The following is a 19880-nucleotide window of genomic DNA, read 5'->3' as shown; positions in this document are numbered from 1 at the left end:
AAAACATAAAGAGGGATTAGTGGAACCAAAAATGATATCGTCGACATAAATTTGGACGAGAATGATGTGACCTTTAACTTTCCTAAGAAATAAGGTCTGGTCAATCTTTCCACGAGAGAATTTCTCAGAGATGAGAAAAGATGAAAGGGTATCATACCAAGCACGAGGAGCCTGCTTTCACCCATAAAGAGCTTTATCTAACCTATAAACATGGTTTGGATACTTAGGGTCAAGAAACCCTGAAGGTTGTTCAACATAAACTTCCTCTTGAAGTTTCCCATTAAGGAAAGCGCTCTTTACATCCATCTAAAAGACTTTGAAGTCTCTATGGGCTGCAAAGGCTAGAAAGAGTCGAATTGCTTCGAGTCTAGCCACTGGTGCGAAGGTTTTGTCATAGTCGATCTCTTCTTCTTGTCTATAACCCTGAGAAACAAGCCGAGCCTTGTTGTGGGTTACCACACCATCTTCATCCACCTTGTTGTGATTGACCCATTTGGTGCCTATCACTGATTTGTCAAATGGACGTGGGACAAGGTGCCAGACTTTGTTCCTATCAAACTCAATGAGCTCTTCTTGCATAACAAGGATCCAACTAGGGTCAAAGATAGCATCATTAATTTTCTTAGGTTCAACTAAAGAAAGAAAGTTGACAAAGAGACAGATATTACCTAGACCACGACGTGTCTTGATACATGCATCTGGATCACCAAGAATTTGATGAATTGGATGGCTTTTAGTCCATCGATGAGTAGGTAGAGGGACTTCATCTGAATAAGTAAGTTCAGGAACAGATGAGGCTTTAGCAGCAGTATCGTCAGCAATAAGGACTATTGCCAAAGGAGCCTCAGATTTAGCAACTGAAACGCGTTCAGAAACTGAAGGCATTTCATTCACTGATGGATCAATATTTGAAGTAGAATGAAGGACACAGCTAATGGGCACTGCAACGCTCTCTGAAGAAGATGCGGTGGAGTGACTAGCTATAATTGGAATGATGAGTGGATCATCTTCAGCTTCGGGAGATTCAATGTTGAGAGGAGCACTGTAGGAAGCTTCAGGTTATCCAGAGTGAGAGAACATCCAGTTTTCTAGTTCATCCTTATAATTTAAGATGGGTTTTGAATTAGCTGAATGAGATTCGTCAAAGGTGACATGAATAGATTCCTCTATTGTCTGTCTTCGTTTGTTGAATACTCTGAAGGCCTTGGATACAGAAGAATATCCAAGAAAGATTCCTCCATCAGCTTTGGGATCGAACTTTTCAAGTTGGTTGCGTTTGTTGAGAATGTAACAAGTACAACCAAATATGTGAAGAAAGCTTATAGAAGGCTTTCGTCCATGGAAGAGTTCGTAGGCTGTCTTCTTGAATCTTTTCACGATCAGCGATAGGTTTTGAGTGAAACAAGCGGTGTTGACAGCTTCAGCCCAGAATTGAGTAGGGAGATGGGATTTGTTGAGCATTGATCGAGCAGCCTCAATGATTGTTTGATTTCGTCTTTTAGAGACCCCATCCTATTGAGGAGTTCTCACTGAAGAAAAGTTGTAAGAGATTCCCTTGTCCTCAAAGAAGTTATCCATAGTACTGTTTTTTAATTCAGTGCCATGGTCTCTTCTGATAGATCGTACTTCAACATTGTTTAGTACTTCTATCTTTTTGATGAACGAAATGATTTCTTCAGGTGCTTCATCCTTGGATCTGAGAAAGAATACCCAAGTATACCTGACATACTCATCAACAATGACGAGTGTGAACTTCTTTCCAGCTAGGGATTGCACGTTGACTGGACCAAAGAGATCCATATGCAATAGCTGAAGTGGCGCAGTCACTGAAGAGATTTGCTTCGACTTGAAGCTAGCTCTTATATGTTTTCCTTTTTCACATGCTGAGCAAAGAGATTCCTTTACAAACGAATGTTGAGGAACACCAGTGACGAGATCATTTCTTGACAGCTTACTGAGTGTCTTGAAGTTGAGATGAGATAGCCGTTTGTACCATAACCAGTTAATATCTGACGAGGCTTCAGAGAAGAAGCAGCTATTCTCGGTGAGAGAAGAATTCATATTGATGATGTATACATTCTCTAGACGAGAACCGGTTAGAGCAACCGTATCATCTTTTCAAGAACATGACATGAATTCTTTGATAATTTAACTATATAATCTTTATCACACAGTTGACTGATGCTAAGAAGATTGTGCTTTAGACCTTCAACATATGCAACGTGTTTAAAAGTTGTTGCACCATTGGTTAATATACCAAAACCTTTGGTATATCCTTTTCCATTTCCACCGAAGGTTACGGAAGGTCCTCTTTCWTCCTTGAAATGAGTTAGAAGGGATTTATCTCCAGTCATATGTCTTGAACATCCGCTATCAAGATACCATATGCCTTTTACATCCTGTACAAGGAAACAAAATAAGAATGCTATTGGTACCCAGCTATTGGGGTCCAGCTTTGTTAGAGGCTTTATCATATGATGCTGAAGAACCAGCATCAGTAGATGGCATCACCGAACCTGAAGAGGTTTGAGTGGAAAAAAAAACAACCTCTGACACTACTAAGGTAGTTTCAGTGGAAGTCCTCACTGAGCCTGACAAAGAGGCTTCAGTGGTAGGAACTACAACGTCTTATGCTGAAGATTTTTCAGCAGGAGTTGTCTTCGTTGAGCCTGAAGAAGAGGCTTCAACGGTTTTCTTATATCGCACGATAAAGGCTTTTGTCCTAGATTTATCGTGTGAAGTCTTCTGCGGTATATTGGTTTATCGCATAAGCTTGGTGTGATATATAAGTACATCGTATAAACTTCCTGCGATATATAGGAGCCTGCGATAGTTGCATATATTACACAACATTGTGTGTGATATAGGGTGTGTGGTATGCGATAGTCGACTTTTTGGGTGGGATAGTTGACTTATTGGTTCCAAGTTTGACTTTTGGATTATTTCAAATCATTTTGTTTACGATCATTTCAAGTATATGACAATGTCTTCAAGAGAGACCATGGCAATTTGATCTAACAGAAAACCATCAATTTTATTTTGTGGGGATTATTATTAGTGGAAGGATAGATTCGTAGACTTTATAGATCGACATGAATTGGGTGAGGAAATTCATCTCTCATTGAAATAAGGTCCAGCTGAATTTCTTGTGGATATACCTGGGTTTCCTAATACTGATCCACCAATTCCTGCAAACAAAGCTCCGAAAGATCCATCTAAGCTTAATGTTGATGAGAAGAATCGTGTGAAAGCTAATAAGTTTGCAAGGTCATACTTACTACAAGGCTTAAACAGTGAGATCTACAACAACATTGATAGTCATAATATGGCTAAAAATGCATGTGTGATCAAATTTCTAAGCAAATGACGGGTATACAGATTAGGGCTCAGATCAAGGTAACTAACTGTATCATAAGTTATGAGGATTTTAAATCCAAGGAAGGAGAGACTTTAGAATCTACTTATCACAAATATTGCAATTTACTAAATGAACTGAGAAAGAATGGGATCATGAAAACTAATATTGAGAAAATGTCAAGTTTCTGAATAATTTGAGACATGAGTAGAAGAGCTTTGCTACTAATATCATTTAGAATAAAATTTTATCTGAATTGGATATTCATGTGGTGTATGAAAACATCAAGCAAAACCAGAAAGAGGTTTCAAAGATCTTGGAAGCTCAGAAAAGGAATGCAAAGCCAACTTCAGATCCATTGGCTTTGGTTTTATAAAAGAAGCATCGGTATTCATCTAGGAGTTCAAGACATGATAAGAGTGAGTCCTCAGGTGGTGAGATAGATGAAAGTGAATCTGATTCAGAATTACAGGACTTGAAGCAAACAATGATTCTGTTAACACAGGCTTTTCAGAAGAAATTTCATAAAAAGACGTCCTCTAATAAGCAGATATATTCTTCAAGCTCAAAGAAATATGATGGTAAAAATTTTGATGGGGAAAAGTATGAGAGTAAGAAGTTTGATGGGAAAATGAAGGAAATAAGTCTGAGGAGAAAGTTGTAGATGAGGTTCTGAAGTGTCACAACTGTGAAAAGTTTGGGCATTTTGCTGAAGATTGTTGAAAGCTAGTGGTCAGGAACTCTGAATATTATAAGAACAATATGTTATTAGCCAAGCAGAAGGAAGCAAGAAAGACTTTGATGGCTGAAGACGATCATTGGTTGAACCTCTCGGATGATGATGAAGAGGTTGATGCTCAAGCCAACATGTGCTTCATGGCTAGACAAGAAGAGGAGTATGTTTCAGATGATGATGATGATCGTGGCTCCTGATACTCCGAATCGACATATGAGGTGAACTCTAATCCTTTTAATGACTTTAAGGAACAAATGAATAACATAATGCTCAGAATTCAAGAATTTGAGGAAAACTTGAAAAAGGAGAAAAAGGTGGTTATTCTTTTAGAAACTAAACTGAAAAAGATTATGATATTATTTTATGTATTTCTGATGAGAATGCTCAAAATCTAAGTTTTATCACTTCTCTAGAAGATGAGAAAAAGATTCTTCAGTAACCATACCTACACATTATTACCATATAGGAAATGGAGTACACAGTTGCCTAGGTAATTGTTAATCTTAATATTGCTTACATAATTGCTAGCCTAATTTGTATGGTTTCATTTTGATTTTACTTTGTTAAAACATAATTGCTTAGCCAGATTGTAAAATGATGTACTAAAATTTCAATTTTCGTTCCAACTCAATCCAACTGATACTTTTTATCTTCCAATATCAATGGGGTGATTGTTTCACTCCTGTATCTTCCAAAAAGAGTTTAATTCTAAAACGAAATTAATTTGGTTTGCCTAGTGACATAAGAAAATACAAATTGATCCCACCTAAAATTCTATGAATTCTTTGATAGTTAGAATATGAAATTTATGGTTTTTATTGGTGTAAATCCACTCACCTCAATTCAAACCAAGTAATAACCCCTCATGTGCGAAATTATAGAAGATCCCCTTAGACACTGGAATTATGTCAGCTATATTTATAAAAAAAATTCCAGGGTTGGATTTCATATCCTCTGTTACCTTTTGGGAGCCTACACCCCCTTTAGACTTGTTATCAAGTACCTTGTTCAGAATACCAATTTTAAACATGTTCTTTCCATGATCCCTCTTAATTGAGACAGAAGATCCAATCTCATCGTTTTCTTTTATTTTATGATAACTCAACTAGACCAGAAAGACCCGTGCCCAAAAAGATTGGGTCAATGGATGCATCAACTGATGCGATCAATATCACCCACAAATGGATTCACCCATTGATGCAACCTGTTCATAATTGCTATGAAACGATTTGTAAACTCTTTTGACCACCTAATAATTGCTTATAAACTTCGTTAATCATTTACATTTAATTAGACACTCATTTCCGGTTTTAATGTATGAACCATTACATTTTCTTTAGGTTTATAGCTTTCTTTTCTACTAAAATAGAATGTGAGCATTGAGATTATTCTCAAGGCAAATTTCATGTAACCAAACATAAAATGGTCAAAAAATTGCTTAAGAAAAGTGATCTTACACGATCTCAGATTTTATCTGAAATTTTTGCTATAATTTCTCACAAAACCCACACGTTTTCTTTTTTTTTTTTTTTTTTTTGTTCTAATTTTGATATTTTTGCAATGATAAAATGAAAAATCTTTGAATTCTGAACTTTGTACACCCTAACACGAGATGTAACAACTCACGCTATTATCGATGTTCAGAACAAAACTTTTGAAAGTAAGATTATTCAAAATAGGAATTGAAATTGAAACAAAATGCATCTCATTTTGGTACTTGTCCCTTTATTTTTTTTAATGTTCCAAGATTTTAGATGAACAGAAAGTACTAAGATTTTAGATGAACAAAAAGTACGCGACTATTGCATTTATTAGTGTGAAAACGACAACAAAAATGTAATACCATTAGCTTTGATATTTGAATTATGATTTTGAGTTTATATGGAAGAAAGTTCTCTTAGGAACCCAAGAATCGTCGACAATGTGTCATGTGTCCTTTTTCAGGATGAATATTTATCATGAACAACACATTCATGATGAATATAAAAGTGTTATTCATCATGAATGAATCGCACATATTCATGATGAATTGACATATCATTCATCATGAATCACATATTCATGATGAATGATACAAGGACCAGACCTATTTGGTTGGAACCATCCTTGTGCATCTCTAAACCAAGCGAAATGGTCGTAATTGCTAGTACTAGCAACCGGGTGTTGGACCTGTTAGCAACCAATCAATCTCAACAGATCTTGCCCTATCCCTCCCTTTATCTGTCACAATCATGCTAGTCCTGAGTCCTAACTGGTTTTTCAATCATCATAACAACAAAACAACATGATACGAATATCATATTCACAAAAGATTTGAGATCGAGACAAGACTGTTAAGAGTAATCAATCAATCAAATCCCATGTCAATTGTAATCTCATATAAACTTTGCATATGACACAGCCTTAAAATCCAGAACAACTCCAATGCAACTGTATGGTGTTACCCAAGATGCCCATATACAACTAACAGAATCTACATCTGAAAACCAGACCAAAAAGCGCGAATACACGCTGGACTCCTTGCACAGTTTATCTATTGTACACGTATAGGTTTCAAAGTGAGATCCATTGGAAGGACAAAACAGTAAAATCCAGCATACCAAACAAAGAGGCAGTAGAGCAGGAAAAAGATGCAGCTGACCACAAACTCCTATCGACAATATTCGATGATATTGTGGTTACCTGGTAAAGAATGATGGGATTAACTACAATGGTGTGAGCATAAAGACCCGAGAACCTCATTATATGTTTCATTCTGATTGTATTTCGAATGGTTGAATGTTTCAAGAGTCACTCCAATTATCACTGTCATCATCGTCATCGTCACTTCCAGCAAATGCCTGTAAATGAGACATTAGTTCATGTTATGAACTGCCCAGCTTAAGAGAAAAACCGTAAACGACAAAACCAACTGCCAAAAGAACCCAGGTTTCGGTAAATTTTGTGTTTTCATTCTCGACTTCTCATTGCAAGCAAGCTTTCCTTTTCTTTTCTTTTTTTGTGAAATTGCAAAACTATCAACTTCACAAGAATGAGCACAAGTATGGACTAAAACTACCAAGTTAGAATGTTCTCTTTTTGTTTGTGCATTTCCACATTTTATCTAAAATAACTCGTTCTTGCAAATTTTAGTGTTTTTATATCATTTTATTAAGTATGATTATTATTAGTTGAGAACCTATAGGCAAGTACGATGGTTCAAAAAATCTTGTTCCAAATTTTAACTGCAATTAACCTGTGCGGCTATACCCAGTAATAAAACAGAGAGAAAAATAGACCTGGCGAATTGCATTTGCTTTCTCTAAAATAGCAGCCACCCTCAAATTGGTCTTAGGACCCTGAATGCTTGGCCTGGTCTGGACAGCCGGTTTCAAGTTGAAGGACTAATAGAAATCAAAGAAAAATCGTTACCAAAAAATAAGCAGAAATAAGAACATTTAATCTAGAAACAGGAAAAGGGAAACAAGAGTTTGCCATTTCTTTCTTACCTTGGCCCGTATCTGTTCCAGTATGGCATCACTTTCCTCTCCCTTTGGTATCTGAGGTGTGGCTCGATCTGAGACCTTCCTCAACTGCGTAACGAAATAAGAAATAGAATCATTAATTCACGTAATCTTTTTATCTAAAATTTAGCATTTAGTTGATTATTCAAGAGAAATCAGTATTACTTTGCTTTTGTCATGAGCAGCAACTGCATCAATGAGAGGACTACGTGGTCGCTGTACTTTGATAGGTCGAATAGTATTTGACACTTCATTATCAACAGGTTGAAATGAATACGGGTTTGATGATGGCCAAAAAATTTCCCAGCCAGAAGAAGTTGGAACGCTATGAGAATGCTCCGTTCCAGCTGACATCAAGGTTTCTGCAAATTTTGTTTCTGATGGTACAGATGATTTGTCATGGTCTTCCGTGTGTAAACTAGCCTCAGGTAATAATATTTGGCTGAAACCCCCTGTGTCGCTTCTCAAATCTTTATAAGCATGTTTAGATTTCCGATTTTCTGTATCTGGATTTCTAATTTCATCTAATGTTGGGTGAACCACCACTTGGGGACCTTCATCAGCTTTACATGGAAAGATCGATGGAAAGGGATTGTCACTATGTTGACCACCATCTGTTGGAGTCAACAAAGCATTCTGAGGTTTTCGCATCCTCCATTGCATAGGCGGAAGAGGTGGCAATGGAGGTATATCTTCTGACTTGACTGGAGATAACTGCGGAAGTATGCCAAAACCAGAAAACACTGGAGTTGATTGGTGTTTGACTTGGGCAGAGAGGTTTACCTCTTGACTGTTCATTTGCAACAACTCCAATGTATGCAGTTTTCCAGAAACAGGTACTGAATCAGATTCAGTAGAGGACTGCACGTCTTGTATATGGGTAGACTCATCAGTTGCTACCACCACATTCATAGGTTGCGGGTGTAGATCTTCCTCCTGTACTATACTTTGGGTTGCATTGTTCACTGGATAAGGCTCGGAATGAGTATCAAAATGTTTTTCATGATCTATGTGGGTCAGAGAATCCAACTGGGGTAACATTTGAGATCCCTCAGATGCAAGTGATTGCACATGAAGTTGATCATTAGGCTGGTTGACATTATCTTCCGGAGGAGAAGACTTCGCAGCTTCAAATTTATCGTGATCACCATGGTTTGGAGATTTAGATTCTAAGTCATGGTTGGCTTCTGTGAACACAACTGAGCTGGAAGCACTATCAAGCAACTGTACATTTGAAGGATCACAAGGTGCAATGTTGCCAGGTGGAGAGCTCAAATCACGTAAGATAACTTCTTGAAGTCCATTTTGATCCGTCTCTGCAAGAAAAGAATGACTTTGATCCTGCAAGATTTTTGAATTTAGAGACGGGCTATCAACATCATCATCCAGATCATCACAAGTAGACAGACTAGTGTCGAGAATGCTATCAAGCAATAGATTGTTTGAACTATCATAAGGTGCTGTATCACAGGAAACGTAGTCCAAATCTGGAGAAATAACCAAAAGCTGATCCACTTCCTCCTTTTCTCCAGATTCCTGGGAATTTTGTTCGTTACATAAGTGACTGATAACTGATCGACTCCCATCTGGTTCCTCAAGAGTAGAACAACAATTATCCTCATTTTTGTCGACATCAACTAAGAGAAGAACAGCAGCCCTCTTTTCCACTTCCAAGTTAATAGAGTCTACTTCTCTCGCCTCCAATTCTACATCATCTTCAAGAGTCGAAAGATCGTTCCCTTCATTTATATCAAGATCATCAGGGACAGACACAGGATTACTCCCAACTTTAACTTCCGACTTAACTGATTCTTTTGCTCTCTCCTCTAATTCTGCTTCATCTTTGAGAGCAGAAAGATCATTGCCTCCACTTCTATTTACATCAGCAACATCAGAAACAGCACCAGTCATGAGTTCAATTTTGGCGTTATTTGATTTTGTTTCATCCTCGCTAGAATATGGAACTATAGCTTCTGCCAAATCAGGTATATGCAAAATGTCATCTGCTATTTCTTTAAACTGCTCCTTTGAATATATGTCAGGATTATCAGCAGCCACTTCAGCTACAGGAACATCATCACTGAAAGTGGTGTAACTAGGCTTCACATCTAGATTATCAATGCCACACTCTGCCAAGGAGGTATCAAAAGGCTGCTCATCCGCATGTAAAGTAACTGAATGTGACAAACTACAATGACTGTCAACCGAACCTGTGCTGTGATTATCCTCTTCATGTTCGATTTCATTAACCTCGCTCAAGGAATTTTCACTGATCCTGCAAGTTGTGTCTGAGATGATGGGGAGATGAATCATAGGTCTAGAGCTGTCATTATCAAGCCTATCGTCTACCTCGCCTTCAGGAATTTCAGCAAATGACATTGAAGATGGACTATCAGCTGTTGGAAGAAAGTCTGGTTGCTTACATGTACAGTCGACAGTAACTTCCATATATATTTGATGTTCACCAATTTTTCTAGGACTAGTAAGAGTTTCATTATGGTTTGAGGACATTTCATTCGAATCTGCTTCCTTTGATGTACCTTCTTCCAAAATTGTTACTTGATCGACGTGCAGAGCTGAATCAATTGCTGAACTAACATTTGGCACTTTGCTCGCATCAATGCACGTATCATTTGTGATATTATGGTCCAAATATTGGGTCACCATAATCTTTTCAGCATCGGAGACTTGCTTGGGTGGAACTCTTGGATGAAAAGGAATTTCGGTACATGCAAAGGGTTGAGGAATTTCTGGTGATGCATTTTCAGTTGACATGCTTGTAGTATCAGAATACAAAGATGTAGTTATTCCCTTCCTAATCAAGTTATTCCCGTCATCTGATGCAATCGAGTTCCCTCTCGATTGAGAACCTGATAATTGAGATTGGAATTGATCTATGTTTGCATCAGAATATTCTCCATGATCTACGCTTGGATCAATCTTGGCTCTAAGTTCCGCATTTGTTTCAAGTTGTGACTCCATTGTAGCAAGAGCATCCATGTAATTGTCCGTCTCGCTTGCAACATCATCAGATAGGTAACCATTTTGAAGACCGTCTGTTTTAATTTCCTCAACAACTGCTATTTGTTTCTCATCTACTTCCTCCTCAAGTGTAGATGGGATAATACCTGCTCCCAAGCTTAGGCCTGAAGTTGGCTGCTCTGAAGTCTGCCTTTCAGCTACTTTCCTGGAGAGACTATCTGTGGGATCCCCATAGACGATCTTCTCTGCCCTTGAACTTTGCACTGCCGAACCTAATGCTGAGCCCACCATACTATCCTCAGGTATTTCAAGCCTTGATCCATTAGAGGTATTCGTAGGCAACATCAAAGTTGACAAACAAACAGGTACTTCATGAACAAGTTTATCCTCAGGAGAATTTAACAACTTGTTCATGTAACTTTCTCCACTTTCTAAGTCAAATGGGAGTTTGTTGGGCCTTTTCTTCAGTTTGACTAGACGTGCAGGTTCAATTGCACCATTCTGCACGCGCTCCTCCAGGAATAACTGATGGAGTCTGCATTGCAACTCCAAACAAGTTAGCTTGAAATAGCAGACTTATTTTAAGCAGCATAATTGGATAGATCCATGGAGTGAAAGACATTAATATTAACGTCTTACTTGACATGTGAAAGCTGTGAAACCTCTTGAGTCTCTCCCCCTTTCCATCGTGATCCTTTCTTCTGTTCAATTGATAGATAGTAAAATATGAGAAAGTTGGTAATTTTGGTAAAATGCATCAACCAGGAAAATAAGAGATAAGCATGCCAGCAAAAGACTAACGTAGAAAGAATAGAGTTGCCTATGATACTTTGACCAAAAAAACATAAACTACTTTAAGTGTCACCATTCTAGAAGCCATAACTTGAGGTGTGGCAGGAACTATTTCAGAAATAGAACTTATCTAATTTTTCCTATGAAAAAGGTCACGTAAATATATACATAGCATCACTTTCTATGCTTGGATGGAAACCTCATGCGTAACTACATCATGCAACAAAAGTTGGAATACAACTCCTGGCTAATGTTCTGGGTGCGCATGTTGTTGATTGGTTGTGTTGCTAATATAAGCTACTTGAAGCATATGGCTAAAAAAAATGGCCATGTATAATCTTATAAATAGTATTGTACATGTACACAACTACTCAATGCTGTTATAGATACTGATGGTTAGGATGAAACCCATGGCCTATCGCTGAACAGTAGAGCTGTGTTTTTTCTTCTTTACACATCCCTCTCCAAAATTGCAAGAGCTTTATGCAAAAAATAATAGATACATAAAACCTTGTATTTTGAAAAGAATAAATTATTTGGCTGCCAATGCCTCACATAGTAATGATTATGTCATTTAGCAGAACTTCTTTTGCTACTCAGACACATGAATATGGACCGAGTATGGATGAAGAAAATTTGTAGCCAAATTAACATCAACTCAACATTCATGGATTTTTTTTGTAACCGAATTCATGAGACCCTTATGAGGCTTTCAACACCCAGCCTATTCTGTAACAGCATAGCTAGCTCAAACATTTCCTATGGAATTGGACCATTCTACACAAATCAAACCAAACTAACCCAGTAAATCCCACACGAAGGTAGGGTCTGCGGGGTAGGATGTACGCAGATCTTGCCTCTACCCCCAAGGGGTAGAGACTTTGTATCTGTGAAGATCAGACACTGTTCGACACATTGATAGTAATTTAAAATTAGCTGGACAATCATGATAGATCAACCAATAATTCGGTCAATCATTATAACAACTCGTCCCACATTGATAGAATGTAAGAATTGTTAGCTCCTTATAAGTCTCAAGTAGTGGGCTACCAATAACTTCCACCATGGTTTTAAGTTGGATTCGAAGTTATTGGGCCAGTTCGTTGATTTTGGCTTTGGGGTGTTACAAATGGTATCAGAGCCGATCCTTGTACCATCGGGATGGTGGGGCAAACCTCATCGGGTATGATGAGTCCTCAATAGGGGGTGTTTGTAACATTTTAGGAAAATCCCACATTGCCGATGACAAGGAGAAAGATTCTGGATAAGCCTAATGTCAGGAGTTTAAATGGGGTAGTTTGTAACAACTCGTCCCACATTGATAGAATGTGAGAATTGTTAACTCCTTATAAGTCTCAAGTAGTGGGCTACCAATAACTTCCACCATGGTTTTAAGTTGGATTCGAAGTTATTGGGCCAGTTCGTTGCTTTTCGCTTTGGGGTGTTACAATCATATTCTATTACTATAAATTAATCATAATTGTCAATACATATTACACACTTCAATAAAGTAAAAGAAAAACAAAAGAAAAAGAATCCTTTCTAATTGGATTGATGGGCAATTAAATTAATCAGGATCCTTCTAAATGGTTCAATGACATAGGCTTTCATATTATTGTTTCATCTTAAATGCTTTTTAGTCTATATGTGTTTGGGGAACTGGTTATGCAAGAAATAGGTCGACAAATTATTGATATATCTGTACTAGGTATCTTTAAGTACTCTCAAAATTGGATCCTACCTAAGCAGTAGATACTATAAAATAAAATAGGCATTTTAAATGCATCAAATGCCTCGAAGAAGAATTCAATTGACCTAAAGTAAATAACCTACCTGAGGTAAACTAGTAGAGTACAAGAAAAATAAAAATTAGGCTTTGGACATATCCATAATCTAGATAAACGTTTTCCTCTAAGATTCAAAGTGTGTAATGAAGCTAAACCAAAGTTATCTGAGCATTTAACGAGAGGCAATAATGCAATAAATATCATGTAAACATTAATGTACAAGATATTTTTGCATGCAAGTGTTGCAGGATAACAACACAGAAAAAATAACAAGGAGGATCATGAACAAGTTCCTATTCCCAGCAAATGCAAGCGAAATGATTCTCTTCATCGAACTCACCTTCGTCTTGCGGATCTTTTTATCCCTTTGAGTTTCAGCACTTTCAATTTCAAATGATGATGCTTCCACTTTATAAACTGACGGATCAGTGTAGCGTTTTAAACATGCCCCAGCACCACCAACATCAAATCTGTTGACAGCCACATAAGTTGGTAAATCTGGCAAGTTGTAAGAGGCATGCCAAAACACTTAAGGGGAAAATGATAGCATACTTGTCTAGAAGAAATAATCGAGGTGGACCACGACATTCTTCATAAGAATCCATGACAAACCGTGGTAAATCTCCCGTAGTGATAAGATTATGCGCAGTTTGACGGTTAGGATGCCAATCAATACCTGTAGCATAAATAGAGATCCTCACTGGAATTAGACGAGTGAAGTAAAGCCTTTTTCTTTGCGAAAAAGATTTCACACCATATGGCTGGGCACTGTTATAGTGCCAAACAATGGGTGAGTTCCAGCACCTTGATTTGTTGGAAGGTAACTTTATGATTATGTACTAGAATAAAGGGCATTTATAGACTTATTTGAAGTTAATTTTATGTTTGTATTAAAAGATAGCACACATCCTAAGGTAGCGATTGGTTCAGACATGATTGGACAGGTGATACCGGACAGGACAAGTTGTTTGTCTAATGTTTGGTATGACTAGGACTGGATAGAACAAGATTAGACAAGTTGCCCCTAGAAGTTATTTGATGATTTTATGTATCATATAATAGTTATAAATGACACAAATCAAAAAAATATTTAAATAATTTAATTATAAACATTTTTACACAATTTTCGCATACATAAATACATACATATAAGATAGTACCAAACTTGAATGAAGAATAAGATATAATTGATGGTAGTTGGAAAAAACCCAGTTCATACAAAGGAAAAACTATGTTTTATTCGGTTTGGAAGATCCTTATGAATTGGCGGAGGCACGGTAGAGGTTGTTGCAGCGACAATGGTGGTGATGGTGGCTCATGGACTACAGTGACTTTGGAGGACGTGAAGATAGTGCACAGCAGTGGTGGTGGTGGCGACAGGCAGTGGTGGAGCAGGTAGTTGTGGCCGATGTAGTGGAGGTAAAGGTGTTGGTGGGGGTGGTGGTGGTTATGGTGGAGGTGGCCGACTGTGGTAGTGGTGGCATCGTTGGACAGTGGTGACTGGTGGCCAACAGTGGTTGTGGAGGTGGTGCAGGATGTTGTTGTAGTGTAGGAGGAGGTGGCTGACGGTGGTCGGCAGTGGATACAAGTGGCCGCTGGGGTGGTGGAGGCAATGGGCGGTGGTGACCAATTAAAACAAATACCATATTAGGATTGTATCAAATGGGAGTAGATTAGTCATTTTTTAGTTTATATCCCATCTTGTTCCACCTTTTTGGTGGAACAAAAAGAAGTCTTTTTTGTCCCACCCAATCCCAGTCCCTGTCCCATGTCGCGCCAAACTTGTAACAGTGAATTTTTGTCCTATCCCATCTCGCGCCAAACGTGTAACAATGAGTTTTTGTCCTGTCCCATGTCTCACCAAACGTGGGACAGTGAGTTTTGTCTTGTCATGTCCAGTTCCATGTACCAAACACAGTAAAGGATCATATCAGTAGCAATAGCAGCAGAACAATATATGAGGTAACACCTGCAAGATAATATGAAATGTGAAAATCTAGGAGCAAATATCTGACCTGAATTGGGAAAAAAAATTGAATGTCGTGTTTGGGACAGAAATGCCCTTTCAATTGAAGGGAATTCCGACTCAAGCTGCTGAACGCGTGCCAGTAGACCATGGCCCCTAGCAGCAGTTGCCATCACTTCTTCATGCAAGTCATGGAAAATCTCAGCAGCGAACCTTCAGAAGTGGATGCAAGCTTTTGTTAGACTTGTAGCATAATATCAAAAGACTGTACATCAGAATATAAAATTCGAGCTCAACAGCTCTAAAACGTCATCAGGCTGTCAGTCCTTGCTGGGACACCATCCTAAAAAGACCCAAGTCCAGGATTGTTCACTATACAAAGAATCCTGCTATTTCTTTATATTGCTAAGTCTTGTATAAGTTATCCCAATGTATTTCATAATTTTGACAATGATGCTTGTAACGAGTGGACACTAGAAGTTCCTTACTAATTGCAGCATCTACAGTGTCTTGACATCCATATATGAAATAGAAAGATATATCCAACTATTTGCAGCGATAATACGCAATAGATTTTTTTGATATCATGGACTGCCACCAAAAAATGCCAGTGCATCACAGGTGACAAGGCACCTAACAAAATGTCTTTCTGGGACCAAGTGGATATCTATGACCATTCGAATTTTACTTTGACCAATAATATTCTGACGGTCCTAAATCAAATTAAAATCTCTGGAATGAAAAACATGTCTATAGGGAATGTGCTCACTAGGTAGTTAGGCTCCAGGATTTCTGTTTAGTCTTCCAGTATCAAAAGGGGAGTGCACGCTATCTGTAATACATAGTAGTAATTGTTTCTGACAAGTAAATCTTCAGTAATCCATTGCACAACTATTACATTCTTGGGTTGACGTTAGACCCTTCACCACATTTCTTCTGGTGTGGAATCCTGACAGCTTCTCTCTTAAAATGATCTAGGTAAGATTAACAGTAACATATTTCGAACCTAAGCCACCACACCCATAATCATACTAATTCTAATGTGAGTACAATCTCAAAAATAATTATGATTTGCTGCAAGTCTAATGCAAATTTGTACTACTACCTACAAAGGCTAGAATCAGGAATCCTGTGGAAGGAGACGCAGGGATAATTTCCCCTTGTGCAGTTCTCCATGAGAGTGCTCTAATGCATCTGAATTGTGACTGGTTCTTCATCCTAAGGCCTGCCTTGCAAATTGGGCCAAGCTGCATGATGCTAAACATGGAGGTCTAAGGACTGATGCACTATGTATTTACCTTGAAAATTGCTTCCATATAGTCTACAATCCTCAATTATAGATCACAAATTTGAAGAAGACTAGAGTTTTCAATCAAAGTGTTTGAATGCTAATGAGTCGAGTAGTCACAGATGCCAGCTTGCAGATTGGGTCAAGCTACAGGATGCTAAACATGGAGAGGTATATGGGTTGATGTACTATGTGTTTACCTTGAAAATCGCTCAAGTCTACACCACCAGATAGTAGATCCCAAGTTTGGACAAGACCTTCCTATATTGTTAGGAACTGAAAAGGAAAAGAATGCGTTACAATTTATAACAGTTGGTCCAACTTGGTTATTTTAGGAACCAATATCACATAGATCGTCTTTGGCATTAATACAATTTTCCTTATTGTAGCATACAGATGATGACGGTCTACTCTGGATGTTCCATATCCGCTGCATTCACTTTGCTTGTAAGACCACTTTTTGGTGCTTTCTTAAAATTACAATACGGCAACCTTACAATCCAAGGAGCATGCTTCACAATCATGTTAATAAAATTTTCACATGAAAAAGCATAGCTTGTACCATAAAGCCAAAAAGGCCTTGTCTTCTCATCAGGTATGACTAATTAGCATATATGATAGGAACTGAAATATGTTGGTCTGCTTTTGAGAGGCAGCAGTCTCTCCCAAAGATGCTTAATTGTACCCCAGAATCTGTATCAAATCAAGCTTCTTCTAAACCCTACTTATGGTGTTTCTTAATCATGGATATACTATTTTTGTATATTTCAGTTATCAAAATAATATCGTTGCCTATTTTGATTATAAAAATACTGTTGTTGCCTATTTAACTAATTAACCCTAGATGTAAAGTCACATGGGGTGGTTCTAACTTCTAATAATATATTGCTAAATCCAAGAAAAAGATACAAACACTACTAGGCTCCCCATTTGGTTGGGGATTTCTGTTATGCATGCTTTTCCAGCAACCTTAACCGCTTAGCAAGTTCACAAAATGTTAAATTATGAAACAAAAAATGTTCATTATCATCCTTAGTGAAGTTGCCAAGGTTTATTCACAGCGCAAAATATTATTGCTCTTTTTCATGATCAGAAAATGGTCTTCAAAGTAGGAAACCATGCCAAGGAAGTGGAGTTCAAAAGCACATATCTTAGTTGACCCAATTTTGTAACAGTTGAATACTTAAACCTGAAACCAACAAAATTTCTAGCAGTACCCTCATTTCTGCCCATCCACACAGGAAAGGAGAAAACAAAATATTGGAAGCTGCTCTACTAGCTGAAAAACTGATGTATGCTCATTAGAATGTTATCTTCCATCTTTGTTAGAGTGGTCTATCAACCAATCTTGATTCCCCAATCTACACAATAACCCAAATGTTAATTCAGTTAAGCAATATACAAGCATCATTTATATTACTCGCCTATTTTAATACACACATCCTAACTTATATATCAAACAGATGATTGTTTCCATCATAAACCCCTGATGTCATCAACCAGTTCCATAACTACATACTTCCAAACATGGAATCCTGAAGTTTTAAATCAAGAATTGATTTGATGCAATAGATTAGCTGAAGGCATAAATACTACGGTCAAATTGTGTTGATTTGGTTCACTAGGTTATGTATTGTCAAGACATGAAATCCATGACATAAGATCACTTGTCATTAGGATCATGAAATTCGAGATTTAGAATTATAATTGAAGCGCATTTAGTTCAAATCCACTGTTACTTTGCATCAACTCGAATTACTTAAAAATCAACCCTTCGGAATCGGAAGTGAAAAAAATGAGTTCAAGTTTCGAGATAATTGAGCTACAATCCCAATTTAATACCTCCAATGCCATGGTCCTATTTTCCTACCTTAACGAACACCAACATACGAGATAAAACAAATATAGCAAAAAGTGAAAGGGAAAAAGAATAGCAAGTACTGACTCTGCTAGGTCACCGAGCTGACGGAGAACGCCAACAAGACCGGCCATGGCAACACCTTCAAGCAAAGCTTCGGGATCATCTTTATCAGCTGCTTTGTAAAGCTCCGGATCAGCCAAACTGTACACATTTCTTATCTGATATCTGTTTATCGGCATTTCTTCCGATTCCCAGAAATCAGTTCCACACAATCTCGATAATCATAATCAATCTCTATCTGTGCATCTATATTTATACATCATTGCATTGCTCAATTTTTACACTGCATCCCAATTAACAGTCGTTCAAAAATGTTTTGAACACCAAAAAGAATTTCTAGAGAGAGAAAGCGGAGTGAATGAATACAGCTCTGAGAGAGAGACGACGACGGATGACTCGGTGGAAACTGTATTTATTACTCAAAGGTGTATTATCTTTTTATGTCCTTGTACTTTTGTGTATTGTCATATGAACCCCTAAAAGTTTTTATTTTTGTGTTTTGTTTGAATAACGGGAGAAAAGTCCAAAAAAAACCCAATAAACTTTCTGGTTTCTAGAACATTTTTTAAACAAATAAATCTGTGGACATTATGAACCCTATTAATCAGGTCCTTCTTACCTAAATAATGACTTGTTACCTACATTTCAAGTAAAAATAAGATTAAAGAAAAAAAAAAAACTAAAGTTATCCTAAAACTCTATAAAATTTGATTATTCACTCTACCTCTCAAATCAATCGTAGTCGCTTGTATTACTCTTAATCTCCACGAACAAGAACCATAATTATTGGGGTCATCTCAAATATTTGACGGTTTTTTTCCTTTATGTGAAATATATGTGATTTCAATAAATGGATCAAGAATCATAAATGGATGAAAAACAACAAAGACAAAAGGGGCATCATTAGACAAAGGAGTTCATTAACAGCTTAACACCCATTATTGTTTCAACTCAACGACTAATCCCCCTTCTTTAAAGCTTTCTTGGTCCCTATAATTGTCGTGTGTCCACTTAATATCTCTGGATGGTATCAGTTGCAGGTTCTCAATCGGCCTCCCTTCCTTGTTTTTCACTACAAACTCTAAATTTGTAAAATTTACCACAAGATGTTACTCTCTTTTGCCATTGAATCTGATTGTGTGAGGTATTAACTGATTTATTATGTCTTTACTAGAAAAAAATTGTGTGTATTCTTGTATTCTATGTGTTTGTAACACTAGCTATGATAACTGGGTTTTGATTATCACCTGAGGTAAATTATTATGTGATTATTTGATATGTAATTACGTGAATATGTGATTAATTGTTATAATTTATCACCTGGATACATGCTTACATGAGATTAATATGTGAGTATTTGTATATTTTTCATGCATAAAAATGTATGCATGATTTAGGTGTATGCATATGTTGTGTGTGAATATGGATTTAGTCCATAATATATGTGTGTGCATGAGGTTTTGTTGTTTAACCGTCTTTCCCTTAATGGAAAGGTATAAATAGGGGGTTTGAGGGAAGGCAAATTTTCTTGCCTTTCTTGGAAAGAATTG

At 37.4% G+C, this 19880-nt stretch overlaps 1 protein-coding gene across 1 annotated transcript; it reads right to left on the bottom strand.

Moving 5' to 3' along the window:
• Positions 1-6427: 6427 nt before the first annotated feature.
• On the bottom strand, positions 6428-18671 carry LOC112507614 (protein SCAR4-like). The gene is made up of 9 exons (XM_025112262.1): positions 18355-18671; positions 15171-15334; positions 13708-13831; positions 13496-13625; positions 11216-11277; positions 7760-11111; positions 7580-7663; positions 7370-7474; positions 6428-6931 (listed from the first exon to the last, which is right to left on the bottom strand). Exons 1-9 carry the CDS (start codon positions 18507-18509, stop codon positions 6875-6877), a joined length of 4233 nt encoding a protein of 1410 aa, XP_024968030.1. The 5' UTR covers positions 18510-18671; the 3' UTR covers positions 6428-6874.
• Between the last annotated feature and the right edge of the window lie 1209 nt (positions 18672-19880).

This window comes from Cynara cardunculus (assembly GCF_001531365.2).
Source record: "Cynara cardunculus var. scolymus isolate 2C chromosome LG 2, CcrdV1, whole genome shotgun sequence".
Taxonomy (NCBI): domain Eukaryota; kingdom Viridiplantae; phylum Streptophyta; class Magnoliopsida; order Asterales; family Asteraceae; genus Cynara; species Cynara cardunculus.
This window is presented reverse-complemented; position numbering and strand designations above follow the sequence as displayed.

Bases quoted from the DNA above. Each gene is read 5' to 3' on its own strand.
- LOC112507614 (XM_025112262.1), bottom strand. From the start codon at position 18,509: ATGCCGATAAACAGATATCAGATAAGAAATGTGTACAGTTTGGCTGAT. The intron at 13,832-15,170 runs GTCAGATATTTG...TTTATGCTACAG, and splicing joins AATTTTTTTTCCCAATTCAG to GTATTGATTGGCATCCTAAC. The intron at 6,932-7,369 runs GTCTATTTTTCT...TCTCATTTACAG, and splicing joins AAGCAAATGCAATTCGCCAG to GCATTTGCTGGAAGTGACGA.